This window comes from Triplophysa dalaica, chromosome 14, assembly GCF_015846415.1.
Source record: "Triplophysa dalaica isolate WHDGS20190420 chromosome 14, ASM1584641v1, whole genome shotgun sequence".
Classification (NCBI taxonomy): domain Eukaryota; kingdom Metazoa; phylum Chordata; class Actinopteri; order Cypriniformes; family Nemacheilidae; genus Triplophysa; species Triplophysa dalaica.
The window spans coordinates 19993125-20017461 of record NC_079555.1 but is presented as its reverse complement, the minus strand read 5'-3'; the positions used below and the strand labels follow the sequence as shown (position 1 = coordinate 20017461).

The following is a 24337-nucleotide window of genomic DNA, read 5'->3' as shown; positions in this document are numbered from 1 at the left end:
TCACCTCCCCCCCGCGGGACCCCTCCTCTGACTCTGCAAACTCAGAGTATGTGCATTCGGATTCGTTGCTGCTGTGTGTGGAGTCTGTGCGTCTGTGGCCGGGTTTGGGAACGTTCTACAAGACAGACAGAACACATCAGAGGGCTGCTTCTGTACATCAGTAATTCTATTTCAAGACTCGCTAGTTTAATCATGATTAAGCTTATGCCCCCAAATCCTCACTGCATTCGTTCTTTAAAGAGTAAATATTTTGTGATTCTTAAGGTCCTACTTTGGTTTATGTAGTGTCCAACAGGAAGTTTATGTACATACACGGTGTACAAACACTTTCATTTCCTAATAATAGGCACTTATTATTAGCTTACATCTTGATCGACTCTCAAATGATTCATTCGGTGATTCATCTGTCTAAACCCCTGTTTTCTTTCAGCCTACTCTGATCTGATTGGACAGATCGTCTAGATTGCTGTGATTGGTCTAACGCATGCAGTGTTGCAAATGGAAGGTAGGCGGGCATTACACAGAGTGACGTAAATCTGACCCGGAACTGAAATTAGAACGACAGACGAGTCGAATCGTTCATGTGATTCTGAGTTGACTCCTTTTTTTCCCAAGCCAATAACTTTGTAATTCGTTCACTTTCGGCTTTACAACTTGGCAGACTGCTTACAATCACACACAGCAGCATTACACACAGCATGAAATGTTATTTTAAGAACATTAATATTTACTCTTTAAAAACTCTTTTCTATGAGTCTCTATCTGCTATTGGTCGTGAAGAACCAACCACTTCCAGTGGAAAATCACAACAAAAATACTACAATACAATTCTATTTAAATGCAGCTATATTAGCACAACAACTACTACAACGATGAGCTAGTCCTTAAACATTTGTGGTCATATGTCCCGTGTAAAATGTATTAACTGTCATGAAAACATTGCCTCGATATACTTTAGAAAATCTCAAAAGTAATAAAATAGGTCGGTGATATATGACCCAGACATCTCAGTTGAATGTGTGTGTAGTTGAAGTGAACGCTCACCACAGCCAGAGTTATCTCCTCCTTCAAATCGTCGTATTTCTCCTCCAGTCGCAGATGTTCTGTAAGCAGGTTCTGATAGCGAGAACGTTCCTCATTTAAATCGCTTTCTAATTGCTGGGTTTCCTCTTTTAGAGCCCTCTGCATTTTGTCTACAAAACACAAACATTGTGTGCTAAACACCATAACCAAACAGTGTTTACACTATCATCCGACAGACTCATCATTTGTCATATCCATCCCGTTCCTGTCACAATATCAATGTTGTACATATACATTGTAGATATAAGACATTTGTATTTCGATAAAACAGTTGCGTTCGGAATGGTTTGCTATCCATGAGAGCAGAGTGATAAAAGATCAAAAGGTTAAACAATAAAGACATTTTTTTCACAGCCTTTCTTTGCGCATGTTACCCAGGGTGTCAATTTTAGTAGAGGCCACCGTATATGACAGGTTATATGGCTTTATTAAGCTCTACCTGTAAACTGCTGGCTCTGCTCCTGGATCAGTCGGTTAAGGTTGTCTTTCTCGCTCTTCAGCAGGTGATTTTGCTCTTTCAGTTCTGAGATCATCTGTTTCAAACAACACACAGGCACAATAAGTCTCTGGGTTGACATTCAAAGTCTAGAATATTTGGTGTGTAATAATATAGGGCAGGACTAAATGTTGTTCATCAGGATTTGACTGTAAGGTGGGCTCAGAAGTATGCTTAAATACCCCACCCACATGACTCAAACCCCAGACACGTATCTAAAAAAAGAAAATATTATATTTGGAAGAAAGACTACAAAGAAACATAGTTTCAGCTATCATCTACCATCACTAAAAATATAACTTGAACTCATCCATCAGTCATGACAGTAATGTACAGACACTGTAGAATAGAGGTGTTTTAGTCAAAGGATCCTGGAGGGCTCTTCTTTTTCTAGGCAGATGACGGCAGGTTATTGACGTAATTGCTGTGTGTGGATTTCTCTATGTAAACAAACTCTGTTTGGTATACTGTAGATATTGTGTGAAACTATTACAAATAATACGTTTTTAAAGGGGGTATTATTAAACATTATATTGTAAGTTCATTGTAAACAATATATTTTTGTTATCTTACTGGTCAGATTTAGTTTTATGGTTAATGCTGCTAATAGAGCGTTGAGGTTTAGTTTGAACAATAAACCAGCACTCACATACTACTGACTTACATACAAACACACTAATTTATTATCAATATATAAATCAAATATAAAATAATGTCGGATTTGCGCATGAGGTGATTCTTTTTAAACCGATTCATTATCGGCATCGAATCATTAAGCATTTGAAAATCCCTCAACATGATACAACCAAACAATCATTTTACTAACAAACAAAACAAAAAAAATCTTGCGGAGGGATTTCCGGGAACACTGTGTGATGACTAAAAGGAATCAGTTTTTACTCGGCTGCTTGGTACACAGATGATTAAAGACTCAAAGGAATCAGTGAGTCATTTTAAATCAGCTCATTTAAATGAAGTACACAGATGAACCAATTTTATCTCAAATACTGTTCAATACACTGCAAATAGTGGTCGTCTGCTTTGAAGTCAGGTCAAGTGCAGGTTTGGCTTATGAGCTCATTGGACTCAGTGCGGGAGCTCATGATCAATAGTATAATTTATAAAATGACAAATGAGACACGTTTTACATGTTGGGACATGTTTTAGTTAAGAATATGACACTACAAGTCCATGAAGTGGCATTTGTCAGGTGAAGGCCCAGAGCAGAACCAGGCACATGTAAACAAACACACAGCCCTTACCTTCTCCATCTCATCCTGGTATTTTTGTGCCCAGTCCTCGATGGCCTTCTTCTCTTTCTGCGTGATCTGCAGGTCTTTGCGCAGACGTTCCAGCTCCTCCAGAAGAGTTGTGACTTTGTTGCCATTGCTTTTGGCCTCCTCCTCTGCCCCTCGCAGACGCTTGAGCTCTGTGCGCAGACGTTCGGACTCTGTAGCATGACTGATCTCCAGGCCGTTCAAGCGCTCGCTGAGAGCTCGGTTATCCTTGTTCTAAAATGAAACCGAAACAGGACGTCAAAGATAATGGTGTTTTTTTGTCATCTTCGAAAAAAATATCCGGCTGTAAATAATCGTCTGACCAGCTTCGATAAGGAAATTGTATGTATGTGTTGTTTGTCAAAGGGCTTGAGATACATATAAATGTTAAAGCCAGGTAAAGACTGCATGATATTCTTGTAATTTTCAGATATATTATAACAGCGAATGTTTAGACCAAGAGAAATCTTTTTTATATCTGGAATTACTTAATTATCCAAGTGGAAAAGTTATCAACGCGAGGAAACAACACCCCCTGACACAAAAGAGTCCCTTTTACATTACACTGACATCTGCAAACAATGAAATTTATGAAGTGCATTCTGGGAAGCTTTTTAAAAAGAAGCTCCATGCTGGACACTATCATTACAATACATTATACTAATCCATAACTAAAATCCAGCGTTAAAAAAAAAGCCACAGCATCCTCGCCGTGTTAGGTGTCAGAGTGGTACCTGTTCGTCTACCCTCCGCTGCAGTTGCATGATCTTGTTCTCCATGCCGATGTTGAGCTTCTTGAAGTGTTCGACCGATCGGGCCTCGATCTTGAGCTTCTTTAGCTGGCGTTTGGCATGCATTCGACGGAAGCAGCACTGAAGGTACACAATGGCTTCGAGCGACCGCTTGTACCACTGACGAGCCAACCAGCCACGGACCATCTTCTGAATGAGGACGGCCTTGTGCTCTCGCAGAAGCTACACAAAGACAAGACAGAGCATGAGGAAAAGGAAAAAACACACACTTTCACTTTAAGTGAAAAACATTCACTTAAAGTGAATTAATAGAAAGTAATAAAGAATGAACGTCAGTCCAATGGAATGTTCTCTGAGTTAGCCACCTCACACCTTCTGCCTTTTTAATCTGCAGATATTACACATCCTGTTTCTACAATCCACTGCTGATCAACAAGTACAGAGACAGAAGGAGGGAGAGAGTGCAAGAGAGAGAGAGAGAGAGAGAGACTGAGCAATTGAGCGAGCAAAATAGAGAGAATGATAATATGAGTCCAGCTGCTGTGGTCCATCAGTGGGACAGTCCCTACTGGAACAACCCGCTCACAGTGAAATCACATGACCACACAGAGAGATGAGTTCATCACAAAATCTCACTTTGTTGATTTGGATATTTGCACCCCAACAGTAAAGAGGAGAAATCTAAAGTGACATGACGTGATTGATGCTGTGTATCAGACACATGGTCTGAAATTTGCAGATATGATATGACTCTAGTCTGGGCAATCTGAGCTTGACTCTTACTTGTGGCGCTTGACACATTGTATGTGTTCTGAAAATATAATTTTGACCTTTAAATCAAAAATTATATTTACAATAATAATAGACATACGTCTAAATGTTTCCCCACCAGTTGCCAGTCAGCACCAGCTGATATTTGTATCATATTGACAAAACCTTCAAGGCCCCCAGAATATGTTGTATAAATAGGCAAATATTTAATTTATATTAACAGTCAAATAAAAAACTATTTTATAAATAGGGTTAAAAATGTTGTTTTTTGTTACCATTCCAGATTGGAATCAGATCAAAGATATAAAACAGATAAAACTTGTTTTTGATCTGTAGATGCTGTACTGTTTCAGAAAATGTGCAGCAGTGCCCCCACTATATAAAAGAGAAGTGTTGTAATTAATGACAAGATCTTGTCAACAGCAGGAAAAAAGTTAAGGCCAGTTTCCACCAAGAACAATAACTATAAAGAAAAAATAACAATATTAGCATCCACACCAACAAACAATAACGTTACAGTTAATTTAAGCTTGCATACTGTAGTTTCACATTTAAATGCATGAGTCTTTATGATAGAATATATTTGAATGGGCTGTCAATGTTTAATTGTTACTCAATAGTTGTAGTGCGCATTAATCATTTTAGGTTTTATAGTTCAATTGTGTAGTTATTTATAGTTCATGGTGTGAACAGTAGTACAGCAACAGACACAAAGTGCACCGAGTGTAAAACTTTATAAACTGTAGAGTACTGTTAGGTTCTTTGGTGGTAAACCATTAGCATTCATTTCTCCAGGGATGCAGCTTTCAGCAGTCATGTGTCTCATGCCTGAAATAATTCACTGGTTTCCAGTGTGTTAATTATAAACTGTGCTGCTAGCATCATGTGTAAACCTGCTGTATCTTTATCTCTCAGTATAGAAACCTAACCTCAACTTAATAATATATGCAGAAATGGGGTGTCCCAATATAGTTGTATTGACAATAAATATGATACTAAAAAACATAATTACAACAGTACTCTGTTAATAGGATTGTAAATAATTCAGCTCATGTTTAAAATGTTGCTTTAATAGCCACAACGGTTACAAACTCAATCTCTCAAACTCCCTACACTCTTATTTGAAGAATTATTCATAGTGCAAAAAAAGAAAACGCAAAATAAACAAAAATAAGGATGAATATGACTGATAGCATTATTTATTCATAAAAAAACACATTTTAATACTGTGATAATATTGGTATTGTGAAATCTTTGCCTATGGTAATCATGTAGTGAAAAGTTGATATCTGATAAGATAAAAAACAGTAATGGGGAGTGTGTTTGTGACTGCTGCACACATGTCTATAAGTTTGAGAGAGTGTATTCATATGGCTCACCGCTTTGTAAAGCTGTCTGGCCATGTACGCTCTGAGTATGCACTGCATGGCCAGAGCTGCAGCCTGCTTGCGCCTGTAACACGTCTTCTGAACATACATGCGCTGGTACTTCTGGATGACGATTGCGGCCCGTGTGCGACGCAGGAACTTTGCAAGACTGAAAACAGAAAACAATGCACATGGTCAACACATGGTCAGGTGCTTTTACAACACTTAATGGCTGGCCCCGCCCACTATGACTCCTCTCACCAGCGGGCCTGGTATCCACGGACGTATCTCTGGATAGTTGTGGCAGCGTGTTTCATTCGCAGGTACTTCTTGCGTGCCAGCCAGCAGCGGATTGTCTTCTGGATGCGGATGCAAGCAGCACGCAGCTTGTCTGCACGCAGTTTCTCCAGGTACGCAACCTGCCCCGCTCGGAAAAAGATCTTGGTTTTCCCGAACTGGTACTTATCCGGATCCTATTGGAAAACCAAAAAGTAAAGTCACAATTATTTAAGGCCAGCTTAAGAACAACTTTCAAAGTAACTCTTAGCAATAGAAAAAGTGTAAGAATTAAAGTTTACTTTAACAGAATGTTGTATTTTTTACTGGTGTTTCATAGGAAGAGATTGCTTATGCACAGTACCTGCACCAGTTTCTCCAGAACATTTTTGCAGGTCATCTTCTTATCTGTCAAGACATCTTTCTGTTTCATCAGGACACGATACCTGCTGAAGAACTCCTGATAGGTCCACCTGAAATAGGAAAACACGAACAATCATGATGTGCATGACAAAAGCAATGCAGTATGATGCTGTATGGATGTTCTGATACCTGGATGGGAAACCTGTTGCAGAGATTCGGATGGTTTCCAAGACTCCACATGCACGCAGCTGTTGCACTGCCCTCTTTGGGTCAAACCTGGAAATGTGCAAAAGCAGACCAGAACAATATCAGACTAGAAATATAAGCACGTCAAAACCTACATAGATAAACTCAGCTCAGAATCTGTACAATGATGACAGATTTAATCATGTTGAGTGATCTTTCCCTTTAAAACAGTTTGAACAAATGCAGAAATTATTCTCAAACCAGTCTTTTGTGAGATTTAATATCAAGAATTTAGACTTTCACTATGTTTATAAAGAATACATACCTATATGCATATTACTACATATATGGTGGAGACAAAGCCTTATGCTGTCATTTTACACTGAGAATTTACTTTCACTGCCCCCAAAATGTATTTCTACTGTATGCTATGTGCTGAGTAACTGTTTGTTGGACGTAACCCAAAGTGTAGTTGACATGAAAATAATTGATCACTATATGAATTCACCTCTACAGGTATATACTATTTTAAATTTTCAGACCACATTAGCACTATATGATGTGTGTGCTTAAAGAAACAGAGTGAAAAGACACTGACGTGAAGGCAAATTTGTGATCGTTGGGTTTGATGCAGCGAACATAGTGTGGTGTAGTTGCATTCAGTGTTTCCATTAGCAGCTGAAGAGAATTGCGGAACTAAAGAAGAAGAGAAATTGAAACAATATTCATTCTTTAAACTTTTCAGCCTTGTTGCTTTATTTGTGAAATAAAAAAATAAAAACAGTTTGATAATAAAAGGCCATCACCTGCAGTCCGACCGTCTTCTTGTGCTCTTTGCTGGCCTGGCCGGCTTTTTTCTTGTCTGGTTTGACGCTGAGACGTGTTCGTCCTCCAGGAGCCAGAGGAGCACCAGTCGGACTTGTGGCTTTCTCTTCATCCTGGAACAGCTCCACCAACAGGTCAAACTGGGAATTACAGCCAATACAAACTTCACAATCAAGTCTGGTGGACCAACGAATGCTCCTATAATATTATTAACCAAACTCTTTTTGACTTAAGCCCCGTTTAGACCTCCAGTGACAAAGCGAGGCGATGTCATTCATTTCAATGGTGACAGTGACCGTTGGCGACAGGAAGTGGGTGTCGATGAAGTTGAGATTTACAGAAGGGGAGCTCACGTCAGCCGTCTCTCGTCTGTAACTGCAGGTTTCTTTATAAATGTTTCTAGGACAACCAAAGCTATGGAACGCTTTCTAACATCTGAACGCAGCTTTAGTTTAAAAATGAATCAAGAGACTTCTAAGTGACTGTCATTAGATATTACAAATATAATTGAAATATTTCAACTTCATTTTAGTTAAAGGGGTGATTTGACAAACCAAAAGCGAATATTATTGTTTGTTTTAGATGTAATGCAATGTGTTTACATGATTTATTGTTCAAAAACGCCTCAAAGCTCAAAGCTCATCGCTCTGAAAAGCGTGGAGTGCTATAATTGGCCAGTTAACCAGAACATAGTGATTGGTCGAATACTGCAAGTGTGTGACAGGAATGTAACGCCTCTTACCATATTTGAAATATCAGGTTCCAAAGCAATTGTACTGACAGGTACGCCCACCTTACTTAAGTATACATTTGGGCGGTCTTAGTCTAGTCAAACCACGAACTGACGTAGATTTGTCGGGGTGTGATTACACGAGTTGTTTCAGGCAGGTCTGGGTGAGGATTCGATTTTAGATAGAATGCATCTTTTGTTCCGACACTTTCATTTTTGCAAATTTACGTGTTTAATGTGTTTAATACATGCATGGGCAACTTATAACACACCAAAAACACAGAAAAACGCGTATTTGCGCCATATGACCCCTTTAAGAGGCCACCTAGAGTTTGCTTATTTATAGGAGTGACGTGCGCATTTTTCAAATAACTTCTACCCCATGTCAGACACAAAATAATCAAACAAAAAAAGAAATCTCTTCCAAATAAGTCAGAGCGGTGTGTTTAGTCCAAAGATATTAACTAACAATATGCGCCACTGCCGTTACAATGTGTGGCGAGGAATGCAACGCTCAAAATGGCCGCTTTAGCTAAGGAAGTCATGCCTTCCAGTAAACGAGCCAATCGTCAATCAGCGAAGACTGACGATTATCTGGGGGGGGGCTCTCGTAAGGCGCTTGCCAGATCATGTCATGTTTAATTACTGAGAGGAAATATGCTGGTTAATCGTGATTTGTGATACGTAAATTGCTGCCCAGAGGTGTGCAAACATGGCCGCCGGGTTGCACGACTTCAGTAAACAGACTTTGGTGCAGTCTTTCTGCGATTGTGGCAACCAGCGTCCAAAAACATTATGTAACTGAGCTTCTATTTATGTGGTGCCATACATCACACCTAGTTAGGACACCGTTGTTAACTGTTGCCATTCATGTTCTGCTACAGGCACTAGATGCTGACGGGTTGTCACTCCAAAAACTTCACAGTGTTTAAAAGGCCTCTGATAAGTGAACTGTTATGCTTTGTAACTTGTTTTAATCCAAAATAATAGGGAAATAATCAGAGCATTATTGACTATGCACACAAAGACAAACAAATCATTATAGAGTGGGGGCAGTATTGAAGAGTAAGGGCCTGATGCATGAACAGTTTGTTCCCAGAGAGATGAAACAGCATACAGCGGCTGCAGGCAAAGCAAAATAACACAGTCTTTATGTGAATGACAGCTTTAACATAAAATCCCCACACACTTCAAACAAACTCCAGCTCAACACAATGCGGACGTGTTCGGCTGTAGCATTTTATCAGCATTTTTAAAGAAAATTGTTTGCCTCGAAAAAAAAAAAACAGCATTAGAACCCCCCAAAAAAATGTTTTTTTGTACAATAGCGTCCACACTCCTCAAGTTTATAAAAGGAGAAAAAAATCATAAGTATTGTGTGTATTACGTCATCATGACTTCACATGAAAATATGTATTACTTTTATGACACCTTTATTGTAGCTTGGGAAAAAGCTGTATTAGCCCCATTTCAAATTTCGCATCTAAAATCTGCAGAAAATGCGTGCAAAAAAGAAACGCCCTTTCTCTAGTCAAATAACCCGCGGTGTGCGCAACCTATTAAGTTGAACAATAATTGATTTCGATGCAAACCGTATATGCGTGTCTACATTTAAAATAACAAAATTGCACCCGCAAAAGACATGAAATGTGAATCTCCCCTTAACTCTTTAAATTTCTCCTCCATTTTAGAAAAGAAAGAAACCGATTTTGTGGAGAAAGAGTCCTAAAGATTGATCACTATTTAAAAGAAAAACTGCTGGTCCAAATGTGTGGCAGATATTGAGAGCACTGTGGTCTGTTTGATTGACCGGCGGATCTCTAGAGGCAGATTTGATTTTCTTGGATAGTCAATGCAGTACTGAGATTGTGTCCCTCTCATCAGAAAGCAACGGTTTGAACATGCTGAGAAATGTTTGTCTCTCTCTACACACATAGAAAAGGAAGGGGGAAGTACAAGACTGATGGTGATAGATGTAAAATGGTTTGTCAACATTGTAACTACACACAAGCATGCCAATAAAGTACCTTTGATCAAATTAAATGAATAGAGAGAGAGAGAGAAAGAGTGAGAGAACCTAAAGCATATGCTTAAGTTTACCTTCTGCAGTGGTACCGGTTGTCATGGGCACAAACAACACATAGACAACACAACACAATGAGAAAAAAAAATTAAAGATACACAAAATACATCAGTCAGATGTGTAAAATGAACTTGATGAATAGCAAACCAGCTTAGACACCAGCAATGACCACAGATTGTTCTAAAAATTATCATGAATTGTCAAGTTCTACTTGTAGTGTTATTTTAATGTCACAACATTTAATAAATACAGTACACGGGGGTTCAGTAAGTCTATATACAGTAGCCTATTTATCTCCATTTAAATACAGTCACAGTATATTATTGTTTATGTGGACTCACTTTCCAAATACAAGTAACAAACGGTTCTTACTGTACTTTCTTTTAACACTAACCTTATATTAACGTAACCCATCTATTCATGTATATCAATTTCTGCCTAGGAGTCTGCATGTAAAGCCTGTGTTATCCCTCAAACCTTCAACTTTTAAACTAGATCAAAACCTGAGGGAAAGGCGTTGTTAAGAAAACTTTCATGTGCACATATTGACTGAATAACATCATATTTTTAATGAGAGTGAATATTTAGCTGGTGTCTGGTTGTATAATAATTCACAAACATACAAATGAACATGGCAGATGAATGCACAGGTCAGAACTGTAGATGCATGCAAGTATGATGATACAAAATGATGACCAATGATATGAACCAAAGGAACGACAGAGGCTGACTGTGACCTGTGTAACGAAAAGATCTGAATGAACCACATACACACTGATCTTAATAAGCAGTTAAGTTGAGCCTCATGCTCATATTTACTGTTAACTTGACTTTAAAGTCGAACCGTATCTTCTTGTTCGAGCTGTTATCATTATTTCAGGATTAGTTTGCTATACCAAACATGTTCTGCCTCGCTCTAAAGAGAAAAAGTGTTTGAGAGCATAAGAGACATAGCATGTAATACAGTAAATTTTTTTTTTTTTGGAAGGGTTATCTGGGCCACAAGTCGGTCAATTTTTCTTTTCTATTGGGTCTTTCATGTAATGTATGAGTGCCTGTCTTGCAAAATTTCTAGAAAATCCAATAAACACACCCACGATGCCTGGAGGGCACAGCTGACAGTGTGAAGTATGCAGCAGGGTTTTGTTTGAACCGGCAGACATCTCGGGTACTGTGGAGTCACGCTAATGTTGTGTCAAGACTGCAGAAACAGACTTTATCTGTAAACACCTCAACTCAAAACTGTAAGTGAACTAAGTCCTAAAGAGACAATGCAGGGGACAGATTTAGAAAGGAAAACATATTAATCATTTAGTCATGTATGCCGTGTGGACTGTGATATATTGCACCGATTATCTATGACCAGGAGATGGCATCCTTTCATTGACCTTTACAGACTAAACCCAAAAAGTCAAAATCTCAAAATAAAACACCCGAGTAAGATTCTCCTTACAGGTGATGTCTGTGGTTCTATACAGTTAAAACCATTGACATCTCACAACCTTGTGTTTAAGCAGTGTGTGCTTGAAACATGAGAGCAGGACGTGAAGATTCAGAGATATGTTTACTCACCTTGCTGGCCTTCAGAACATTGATCTGCTGCTCATTCACTGTGTCTTTATTCTTCTCCAGAAAACCGTCACACTGATACTCAACCTGAGACAACAAGGGATTTTTTATAGCAAAGAAAAAAATTAACTCAGACTCTTTCACATCTCAAATGTTGCTCTTAGACACCAGAATAGCAGATGATTAGGCTTTCTGCTGCTCAGACTCCTGGGAATTTTACTGTGTGTGTGTTTGTGGACTTTGTGGTTTTTATATGTTAGTGGGGACCTAAACCTGAATGCACATTGACTCATGGTGACCAAAATTGAGGTCCCCACGGGCACAAAAGTTTATAAATTGTACAGAACGATAATTCTTGAAAATCTAAAAAGGCAAAAAAGTTTTCTAGGATCTTTAGGTTTAGGGGTTGGGTAAGGGGTAGGGGATAAAATATACAGTTTTTACAGTATACAACTGATTATGCCTATGGGCTGTCCCCACAGAGATAATAAAACATATTTGCGTGTGTGTGTGAATGTATGTGAAAGGAAACTCAGCCGAAAAATAAAAAATCTCCCGTCAAGTTGTTCGACAAGCCTTTCAGTTCATCCGTTCATCTTCGCAACGCCCAAAGACAGCAACTTAACTGAAATTCTGTGCTCAGTTACGTTGCTGTCTATGGGCGGGTCTAAGAAAGCTTGCAAATCTCATTAAAACTATCTTAATTTGTGTTGCGGAGATGAACAAATGTCCTAGGCTTGTCGAGCGGCCTGAGGGTCAGTTCTAATTTTTGGGAGAGTTCCCCATTTAAATCTCTGAATGTGTCTCACCCTCCTTCCCCATCAAGGTTTCCTTACACAGATATCTGATACTGCTCTTAAAACAGATCAGTACATCACTGCAGCCAGCATGAGCTCATGTGAGGACATCACACAAACAAACATTTTCATTAATATTAATATAATATTAATGTATGAAAGTCTGCATTTAACACACACTGGCTCAGTTTCGAATTGTCCCGTCCAAACTGAAAGAGAATCTCATATCTAACTTTCATATCTAAGACTTTAATCATAGCTAAGACTTTAAATGAAAAGATTTTATTGTCTGGTTTCACAGACAGGGCTTAAGGCTAGTCCCACACTAAAATTAAAGTTTAAGCTATCTTCATTGAAAATATATATCTTAAAATATGTCATTACCAAGATGCACACCAGTAATGTTTTTATTTAGGACATTTTAATAAAAGCGACTTAAGTATCTTAAGCCATATATTCATGTTTAAAAAGTATAAAAAAATTGTGAAAAATGACTAATCGGTTCCCTAGACAACACCTTAATTCATCGCCTCGTGTCATTTATAGCCTTTTGGAGCTTCTGTGAAGCTTTTGTAGCGTATAGCGTGTTCCCACAATGCTTTAGAATGCTATCTATGTAGGCAGCTCACTAGGTTTAGGAGCAGAACCTTTTCATTTATGTTGATGAATGAATATAAATACACCATGTCGTCAAATATGCTGAACCAGCCTCAGAGTGAGAAGTGTGTGTGTGTACCTTATCTGCGAAGTGCTGAATAATGAAGGCTTTATTGGACATCCGAGGTTTCTCAAAAAGTGCACACGTCTTCAAATGAGTGTTATACAGCTTCTGAGCCCAAGAGTCATCCGAACCCTTCGGCATCTGGTCAGAGAGAAAGAGGCTCAGAGTTAATATGCTTTTGCTTTTTATGAAAATGAACTCAAACATTTCATAAATGAATAACACAATAAAAAAATGCACATACAAATACTTCACACTGAAAAGCAGTGTTCTGGGATCTTAGGATCTTCGATGACTAATCTGACAGATTGAGATTTACAATTTTTTTTTTCCAATCAAAAATATTATATGAATCCAACCAGTCATGCTTGTATGAAATACAGTTTTTCACTACCTTGCACTCTTCATCCAGCAGGTCGAGGATGCCCATCTTGGCCTCGATGAGGTTGATACAGGGCTGGTTATCATAGAAATCGATGAGAGTCCAGGGAATCTGTTCTCTCATGTATTCCTCTTGTTCCAGCTTAAAAACATGCTGTTCAGAAAACACAGAAAGAGGAGAGAAAAAGACTGATGTATCACAAATCATTAACATAATCAATTAGTAGAATTAAACATATTCAACTCAGATCTGTTCTGATAAGCAGTGGGGCAGGACACTCACCATGTTGAACTGCTGCTGGAGTTTCTCATTGGCATAATTGATACAGAATTGTTCAAAACTGTTGATCTCAAATGTTTCAAACCTGGAAAAATATAACAAAACTACATCAACATCCGTACCTTAACCCTGTCCTCTACTACTGTATCCAAACTTAAACTGCTAACCGAGCATCACTTTTATCCCTGGGTTTATATAATCCTACTATACTTTACCACTGCTAGTGCAAAATGCTTAACACATGTAATATTATATAACAGTTATATTAGCAATATCATTAAACAGCATGTTGTTACTATAAGGTTAGGACTTAGTTTAGTGTTGGTTGCTTTTGATTACCATCATCTACAGTAATTACTGTATTTGATTCATATATGTGACCCTGGTTCACAAAACCTGTCCTAAGTAGTACGGGAACATTTTTAGTAAAAGACAAAAATACATTGTATCGGTCAAAATTATCGATTTTTCTATTATGCCAAAAATCAATAGGATATTAAGTAAGGATCATGTTCCATGAAGATATTTTTTTAAGTTTCCTACCTTAAATATATAAAAACTTTATTTTTGTGAGTGCATGGCCTGCCGCAGTGCCCCTGATTAATAACTTCTAAGGCAATTTTCTCAATATTTTGTTTTTTGAACGCTTAGTGCAAAAGTGCAAAATCTTATTTATATAGCTTTCAGATTATGTAAAAATCTCAATTTCGAAACATTTACCCATAAGAATGGTTTTGTTGTCCAGGGTCATATATACTGTATATAACGTGTTAAATGAAGTGTTGGGGTTAGGTGTACTGTACAAAATAGTTTACATTGTAAACAATGTATTTGTCTGATCAGTTACCCTTAATTGTACTTGCATCAGCTCCAAATAAAACACCTTAATTCAATTATTCAGATTTAAACTATCAAATAATTGTTCTTCTCAGAGGTGCAGACACACCCGTAAATGTCCAGGACTCCAATGAAAGAATGCTGTTTGACTGTTGAATGCAGTGCTTTGTTCACATGGTCAACGATCCAGTTGAAGAGTTTGGCGTAGATGTGTTTAGCGAGAGCATCACGGGCGTTTATGGCCTGTAGTTTGGGAATGGGTTTTATGTAGGTCTCGGTTGCCGTCTTTAGCTTCTTATGACACAGCCAATGAGACATGTCCTGATATGTCACGCCCATCAATTCACAAAACACGCTCAGGTGAGCATTATTTGGCTGGTGGGAACAGAGGGAATAGCATCTTTAAATGCATGAAACTAACTTTAAACTCTTTATTGTGGGTGATTTTGGAGAGACTTACAAGAATAATACTGCTGTCTGAATCTTTGTCTTTCACCTCCACATTCCCCAAGTGCAAAATTGATGCAAGAATCTGAAACAAGCCCATCTGATAGGACTCATTCACACCTGAACAGACACATTAAAGTTGAACAAAATTAAAGCTAGTTCAACATATAAATAAACCGAAAACAAAACTATAATAACTCTGAAAGGGACAGTGTTTATAGTATTTGGGTAAATTAATATCTCACTTATAATTGACTCATTTGCATTTATGAAGTAGAGTACTGTAATGTAAATGAATATATTATGAAATGATTAAAAAAGACATTAAGCTGTCTGACCGAGCAGTGTGAAGGCGTTTCTGGTGGTCGACATCTCCTTAGCATCATCCACCCCATCTATTACTGGGTTTCTGCCCTGTTTCGTGTAGTGAAAATCATTGGCTGTCCCTGTAAAAACATAAAAATTTGGAAAAAAGAAAAATATTTTTAGGGGAAAAAATGGTCAAGTTAAACATGGATCTAGAAAAACGTGAATATGGGTGTATTCAGACTATCTGAGTACAGAAAGCTCTCGAAACTGTAATGGTAGAAAACCTGAGGTATTTAAAGAATTACACAGGCCCTTATTTTACTCAAACCAGACATCACTGACGGATTTAGACATATATCCTAAAATACAATTCCCTCTTCATAGATTAAGGGAATGATACTTTGTTGCTTGGCAACAGAGGCCCATAAAGAGATCCGCACACACACACACACTTGCATTAGTGGGGTGTCAGCTGAGCAGGAAGTCAGCTGAGTCTGCAAACAGCAGGAGAGAGCACAGAGCCAGCAGTGTGTGTGTGTGAACCAAAAAGAACAGATGATAGCGAGATGTCCAATGTCCCATGTAATCATTGTATACACTATACCCGCACATGTGTATTTCTTACTGAAGTTAGATGGACTGATGGTGGTTCAAACTCTCCTCGTATTTCTTTTAGTCTTGTGCCTGTCATTGTTTACATGCGCAGGTTTGATGCGATAAGCAACATGTAGTTTACAACACTGAAGGAGTGTGTGGGATCAAACGGTTACATTTTTCAGTTTACACAAGGAAGGTTGAGTGTGTGTGAGTTTGCAGAGAATGTTTTTACATGTGTGTGTATTCAGATCTGCACAGACTGGCTCTCAGCAGGACGACTCTGATAGACATGCTGAGCCAACATGAACACACTCTAATAAGACACCTTACTAACATACACACTTGGCTTTTGAAACATACTATTAGCTTCTTTATTCATTATTATTTTTCTATATTATACTATATTGTATAATATAGTTTAACAAAACAAATCAATTTCCTTTTTTTCTGCACATGAGTCAGATTTAGCTGTCATGAATCATTTTGAACCAAATTGTATGAAATGTGCCGTGTGTTGAGTGGTGTACCGCTTACTGAGTTTAAGGGCTTTAAACTCGGGCAGGTGAGCAGAAGCACACAGTTGATAGAAGATATGATAGTTCCTCTCCTCGTCTGCCTATGAATGAAGGGATGAAAGAGATAAAAGGCAATGTCAGCATAAAGAGGTGGTTTTATGTGCACAGTAAAGAAAACCACACACGAGAAAACCAAGCAAAATCTTTCTAGAACTGAAAAGAATGATATACTGAAGCTGTGTGTGCAGACACATGCAACGTGTGTAAGATGCCCTCAAACGTCACGTGAACCGACTTCTTGGGCTCAGCTCAGTTGATCTCCTATTGCACCAAGAATGTGACGGTCAAATACTGATGACTTCAAAGCCAACAGGTGTAGCCTAAATGCAGCAAAAGCACTTAATGATATGTTTGAATTCGACATATTTTCTACAAGAATGTTGTTTACACACAAACCCTTATGATTTTATTGACCATCACATCACTGCATGGACATTAAAGCAGTAAGCAACACTATAGAACCTTTGCTCACGGGTTCCCCCATGTGGTTAACAAGCCCAATTGTCTGTTACCAGTGTGGTAAATAATGTCGCTTTATAAGCTTCCCTGTGGGGAGCTTAATACAGTTTCATTTCTTGACTAAGCAGATACGTCTAATGCAGAAACGCTTGGAAACCATTTTGCACTCTTCCACATGCAAGGGATGGGCGGGTTTGTGTGTACAAACCTGAAGACAGAGCTTACAGAATGTGGTTGTGGCAGCTATGAGGCTGCTCAGGTAACAGCGGGAGTACAATTCATCCAGTTAAAGCATGACATGCTTGTATTAAAACGCGGAATTTAAACTTTAATGTAAAAGACACAATTTGTATAAAAAGCCGCTAGAGGGCACACATTCAAAACAACAACAAAGTGGCTGTGAAGGATCATAATCAAGTCCACCGCTTACAAACAATCAGAAATCACGTTTATGGATGATGTAAAGTTATAACGTTTTATAAATGTTGAGTTTGATGACGTGATTTTCTTTCATTAGAATGAATAAGGTGTAATGCATGAAATTAAATTATAACTGTTTAGTCAGATGATCTAAAAATTATTACTGCTTGTTAAGTAAATTTATACATGACATGACAAATTAAGAAAAAGCGGAAACAGAGGGTAATGCCAGAGACTGTCCCTGCGTTCAAACTGGGATATATCGCCCTCCGAAGGGCAAGGTAACGCGTAACGGTTTACATGAATCATGTGAGGCACCTCATTCAATCATATAACAGTCTCTAGTCTGCTTTCCTGCATTCCTCGTTTTTCTGACTAAAGGTTGCAGGCTTTCCATCTAGTGTCTTTGGTAAAGCGAATATAACGCCATTGACGGGCGACTCCCAGACATGGGCCCTTGTCACTGGTTAAAAGAACAATTTCTTCACGATATAGAAATAGTCGGAAACATTTGAGATATTGTAAGTACTCAAATGAACAAAATATATAACACTAGCCAAGTGTTTTTTGGATATTTTACTGCATAATTGTTACAAACTGTATCTTTAATGGTTACACTATCTCCCATCTAGTGCATTATGTGTCATTCACCAATGGCTGATATGAGGCGCCGTTTCTGCAGCTCTCATAGTGAAGGGGGCTGGACTATTCTGATTCTAAAGCCGATTTTTATTGGACGAGAACTTTGACGAGAGGCTGAAGTGTAGAGTGATGTTATGGAATTTCTAGATTTTAGAATCAGTTTATTGACGTCCTTTAGGCTAACTCATTTTTAATAAAAGCAAAAAATAAATTCACTGGGTCTTAAAGAGTTGTTCTACCGCTGAAATAATTGATATTACTTTGAGGCTTAAAAACAACAAAGTGTTGCTTAAAAGCAAATATCATTAAAAAATGATCGCTTCTCAACTTAAGACAGTTTCAATATAAGATTGTCTATAACACGCATTTTATATCTAGCTAACCATATAAAAAACATGATATTGATAAGCAGTCCTCTGCTTTTTTGGCAAGTACAATGGTTTGTTTCTGCTTCAAACCTGTACACTCACAATCAATTTACATTTACACGTATGCATTTGGCAGACACTTTTATCCAAAGTGACATGCATTATACTATACATTTGTTTCTGAGTATTTGCAATCCGTGGGATCGTATCCATGACCTTAGGGTTGCCATGCTCTAGGCACAGAACTATGGCTGCTCGATTATGACAAAAATCATAATCAGGATTATTTTGACCAATATTGAGATCCCGTTTATTTAACTTGATTACTCACTAACTTTTCAAACAGCAATTTTTTTGTTTAAATAACTTGGATTTTAAACTGTGAATTCAACTGAAAGATAAAAAATAGCACAGCTGAACCACTATAGAGGAAAGTTGTGCGCTGTGGTTTTATACCATAAGCAAAGAGAGGATCCTTGCAAATTGGAATATGCAGCACAATAATCGTTTTACCTCGATTCTTTTGTCTTTGTAATTTTTGAAGGTCGAAATTGACAATTACAATTCATTTCCGATTAATTGCACAGCCCTAAATTGAACTACAGGAAAACATTTTATAAATGTTTGTATCTGCAGTGTGTATACTTCTCACAAGCCTAACATGTGTTACGTAATGCTAACCAGACATGTTTAACTCCATTATCCTCATTCTTGACCTGCTTTCTGACTTGTATCTTTTCACCTGAGCGAGGTGCTGTGATTTGTTTTGGGCGAATACATTTGTACAGCTACCCACATGTTTAGAAGACATCTCTAATATGCTTCAAATTGTGAGAGGTCAAAGCAGCACACAGAAGACTCCACGTTGCTAAGCCAATGTGTGTTACTCTAGCCAATATAAACATTTTTTTTTTTAAATCATTCACAACCATTCTACGTTGTGCCTTCTCTCTGTAAAAACAGGCGATACCACCTTGGTTTAACACAAGACGTACTTTTAAAGGCTGATATCTCAAAAGGGTTGTTGGAATAAAAACAGCTCTTTGAATAAAATCTGTGCAGTGTTTAAGAAGCTAAACTTAGAGCTGGCATGAGTCCATCATGTTTCATGAGGTGTGGCGGCTGGTTCCTCCTCTATGTGTTTCTTATGTCATTTATTCAGCCGGTTTTATTTCACATAGCAGAACAGATGACTCATTCATTCATGGCATAAATTTGCCATGTCATTATTTCCTCACCTTTATATTCCAAAGCCATTTCCTTAGTGTAAAACGTTACGCAACAGCTATTCATCGACACCCATAAAATCTCAAATATTGTTTGTGCAAATTTATACCTCGTTTCCTTTTTTTCAGCTCAACAGTCATTGTCTTATATACTTTCATTGTATAGAAAACAACAGCGTGTGTGTCATTACATCAAATCATCTCTCTTGGTATTGACAAAGATGAAACGATGACCTCGTTTTAATTTTGGAGTAAGCTACATCTCTCACAGATCCTGGAAGTTTAACTTCTAATGTGCATAGGTAAAAATGACACATCTTTCAGCTACTGAATGTAATACACAGTTCTTCTCTATATAACCAGGTGTTTGATAACATCTGGTGGTATTGCTGTAACACAGTAGGCTTTGGCCCAAAACGGGAGAAAATAAATACTGTAGCACATTCATTCATTCAGCATTCTAGAGGGGGAAAAAAAAATTATGGCAGAGAGCAAGAGAGAGAAATCAACTTTTTCATCTGCCAGGCCTAAAGTCTTTTTACCGTATTAAACAACAACAATCTGTCATTTAAGAGACACAGAGAGTTCCATGTTAAGAGTCATGCCACCTTAAACAGTTTTGCCGTTTTAAATAAGACCTTATATACGGAAATGATTTGTCCACGAATTAACATTAAGACCAACAATATAATACCTTTGCAATATTTTCTTCCATATATAACGCCATTTAAATATGTTAGCCAATAAGAACAGAGGTCATTAACATGTGGAAGGTAAAGTAGCACAACAACAAAAACAATAATAGATGACAACACAAAGTGATCAAAGGGCATCAAGTGTTTAAAGGGACAGTCAATCACACATGCATTGTCCTTTACCTGAAACACAACTCGTGATTTCTCCAGCAGATATGTCCTCATGTTCGCCCCGATGATGTGATACCTCCTATCAAAGCCAATCTCAATGTACTTCCCGAATCGACTGCTGTTATCATTCCTGGTGGTCTTAGCATTACCTATGGACTGGACATGAGAGAAAATACACATCAGTTTGAGCAGAAGAACTAGACTGCCCTGTGGCTTCATTCATTCTTATAGTGTGGTGGGGTTGAACAGGGTTAAAGGAGTATTGAATTAAACACAAGGGCAGGAAGAGTTCCGTATCTCTTCTAAGGAAGTTGATGAGAAACTTTCTCACAGCGCAGAACCTGGTGAGAATCTGACAGCTGGGTCTCTGGAAAAAAAACATTTTTAAACCCTACTAAACATTACAATAAAACAAAATTGTTCACAGGACAATCTCAATTTATGAGTTCTGATGTTTTAAGCATGACCTTGTTTGTGGTGGGACAACCACTGTTTGACCCTACAATGGAAGACAGGATGGACTCATCCATCTCTTGCAGATATTAAAACTGTTAAGCAACAAAAGAAACTACTTAAGCATAAATAGTCCATGGTTTACATTTACAAAAGACTGGAAGCTTGTTGTTTAAAATAGTTTTAGATGAAGTATAGGATGTCACAACTATGTTTGTAAATTTGAGCAAAATAGTGTGATTGTGTCTGTTTTTAAGCATGGACAGCAAAGAAGGTCATATTAGCTTTGTGGCAGAATTACACAAACACACGCAAGGACACACACACTGGCTTTCTCAGCCGCTGTACCGACGGAAATAAGACCTGGGGTGATCTGGAAATGAAGGGCAGAATAAGTCACAGCTTTACCCTCACGTCCGGGACCAGAGAAGAGCTTTTAGTGTATGAGCCTGAGGGTTCTGGCTTTCTCAGATAGAAGCGTCTGTATTATTAAAAGGCCTTCATAAAAACAAAGAGCCCGAGTCTCAGACCGGATCCAGGAAATCGGGCCTACCTCCATGATGGGGTTGGATGCCAGAACCTTCACCTCCACGTTGGCTTCGCTGGCAGAGCCGCTGACTGTGGCAAAGTAACGCATTGCATACTTGGCAGAGACCGTTTTACCCGCCCCGGATTCTCCGCTCACAATGATGGACTGATTCCTTTCATCTCTAAATGACATCAAGAAGACAAGATAGACTTACATGAAAATATTCACTTTTTCATTTTATTATAAAGTAAATAATCAAAAGTATTTAATGTTAATGGTGTTTGTCCTTGTAAAACTCAAGGGTGGGCTATGGTTGCTAGGGCATTTGCTAAACTGTCGCAAGTACAATGCGGGTGGGGTATTCTGAGAAGTTTTCTCAATGGGCACTGGGGTATATGTTAGGGTGCTTTGGATGTTATCGGGCAAGAGGAGGGGTGGTTTAGAAGGGCAGCCGGAGAACAGAATGCTGGGATTGGAGCCACTGTGACTGCTACTGCTACTGCTTTTGCGTTAGGCCTGGGACACACTAATCGATTTTTAAATATCACAGAAACTCACGTGATAAAATGTGACTTCATAAGAAAAACACATATGGAAGATGATTAACATTATGCACATTATAAAACATTACATAGACATTAGTACTATAGACAGAAGTCATGCTTGAAAAATCTGATGTCGCTGTCATTCAAATTACATCATTTGGTTGCTATGGTGTTACACATGTTTGTTAGGTGGTTGACAGAGCGTTTTGGAGGCTTCTAGATTATTTCTTACTGGTTCAAATGAAAAGAGGATCGCAAATGGGACTATTTCGGTTGTTTCCTTTTTTTTTCATGTAAAAATTGCTATCAGTCACAATGATGTATTAATCACAAATAACAATGTATGTATTTATTGTGTTATCAGCCATGTTATGTGAACACCACAGAACTGTACTTCCAATGATCCATTTATTAAAATGGAGAAGGAGCGAGAGGACAAGGGAAATGAGAGAGAAACATTACCATGGTGGCTCTATTTTTGGCTGGGCTGCAGTGAGCAACGTCCTGACCTACAAACCCACACTTGAGACCGAGTAGCTCACATACATGCATATAGCAAACTGTCTAATAACATACTGTATACAAGTACTCTATATCAACTCTAACCAACAATTAAAGTGGATGTGCTCCATCCCATTGTTTTTGTGCTTGTTACAATGGCAGAAAAAAACTTAACCCATAAGATTACGTAATAGCTTTTTTACTTCCAAATATATGTTAAATTAAACCTGACATGTTAGTACATAAATAAGTAGCTACAAAAGTGTTTTAAGGACTGGAAGAAGGGTTCTCTTTAAACTGCTGCTTCACTCTGAAGAAGGTAGTAGCTTCAGGTGCAAGACATATTTAAGACATGAAATCCAGTGTGCATTGCATTCATACACAACTGTAAAGCACTACCTGGCCATCTGTTTATAAGCTTCCTCTGCCACTGCGAAGATATGCGGGTCCATGTCGCCCATATTCTGCCCACTGTACGCATTAATGATGTCACTTCCATAAATGGGCAGCGTCTCGTATGGGTTGATGGCGACAAGTACGATACCTGCATCAAAAAAAAAGTGATTAAGCTACATCACTTCAGACAAAGTATTTGTGTATGTTTGTCTGCATTCGGTGTTTACCGCAGTACGTGTAGATGAGCTTGGAATCGAAGAAGCGCACTTTCAAGTTGTGTAACACGGCGGGCTCGTGCAGGTAGCTGAGGGCCGTTAGGTCGTTCTCTCCCACCAGGATATCTGGGTTACGTAGATGCGGGAGGTTGTTTGTCTTGGGGTCCAATTTGTACTCGAGTTCCTAAAAAAAAAAAAAATCAGGAGTACAAGAGTTTGAACACTGAAGAGATTCGGGTTTGTCGTTTAACATTAATATAACAGTCTGTTTTATGTTGTGTGTATGATTTGTGTGCTATATTACAAGATTTTGAACAGCATTATGGTGAAAACAATAATGAAAGCAACATCATTTGTGCGTAAAATTTTCCTTTACTGGCTTCTACATTTCCAAAAGTGTATTGAGATTTGGTTGTGATCTGGTTGTAAATCAGGGCAACAGGGTTGATGTCGGCTACATTTCATACAAGTTGGTTGGGTGTCGCTTGCTCACACTACATGACATGCATTATTCAAGCCTAGTACTGTTTTGGTTTGAAAAATATTCCATATTTTTATTAATAACACAATGTGTAAATTGACTTGTAGAATGTGTACAACAAAATACTAACAACTTGTAACCTCTTCTATAAAACACAAACCAGCCAAAGAACATATGTTATATGTTATGTTATATACTAAAGAATCATACTATAAGAAATAATAAAAATATCATGACAACCCTTTTGCTGGATAAATCCAGAAAGCAAGAGAATATAAATGTGCTGTTTTTGATAAATCATCTGCAAAGTCACAGAATCAGCCACTCGGATGCATCTTAGCAAAAGGGGCCAAAATGGCAGCATTGCAGTAAAAAAAATGTTTATCAGACACACACTGACCGTTCCATCCTCGAGCTGCAGATTCAGAACTCCATCTCCTTGTTTGTAATCCTTGATGAGCTCTGCTGACTTCCAAACTTCCTCCACATCCGGGATCCAAACCCGGGCATACTG

General features: G+C 38.2%; 1 protein-coding gene across 1 annotated transcript in view; it reads right to left on the bottom strand.

The window, feature by feature from the left end:
* Positions 1-24337, bottom strand: part of myo5aa (myosin VAa) — a 58485-nt gene that overhangs the window by 21571 nt on the left and 12577 nt on the right. Inside the window, exons 2-25 of the mRNA XM_056765926.1 lie at positions 24224-24334; positions 23355-23526; positions 23131-23275; positions 21710-21866; positions 20716-20859; positions 16682-16763; positions 15580-15687; positions 15255-15361; positions 14904-15169; positions 13961-14042; positions 13691-13831; positions 13312-13437; positions 11782-11865; positions 7378-7536; positions 7170-7267; positions 6575-6661; positions 6387-6495; positions 6008-6219; positions 5759-5915; positions 3591-3830; positions 2842-3090; positions 1523-1616; positions 1045-1193; positions 5-115 (exon numbers count right to left, since the gene is read on the bottom strand). Of these exons, the coding sequence (XP_056621904.1) occupies positions 5-115; positions 1045-1193; positions 1523-1616; positions 2842-3090; positions 3591-3830; positions 5759-5915; positions 6008-6219; positions 6387-6495; positions 6575-6661; positions 7170-7267; positions 7378-7536; positions 11782-11865; positions 13312-13437; positions 13691-13831; positions 13961-14042; positions 14904-15169; positions 15255-15361; positions 15580-15687; positions 16682-16763; positions 20716-20859; positions 21710-21866; positions 23131-23275; positions 23355-23526; positions 24224-24334 (3390 nt within the window). The remainder of the gene's footprint in view (positions 1-4; positions 116-1044; positions 1194-1522; positions 1617-2841; positions 3091-3590; positions 3831-5758; positions 5916-6007; positions 6220-6386; positions 6496-6574; positions 6662-7169; positions 7268-7377; positions 7537-11781; positions 11866-13311; positions 13438-13690; positions 13832-13960; positions 14043-14903; positions 15170-15254; positions 15362-15579; positions 15688-16681; positions 16764-20715; positions 20860-21709; positions 21867-23130; positions 23276-23354; positions 23527-24223; positions 24335-24337) is intronic.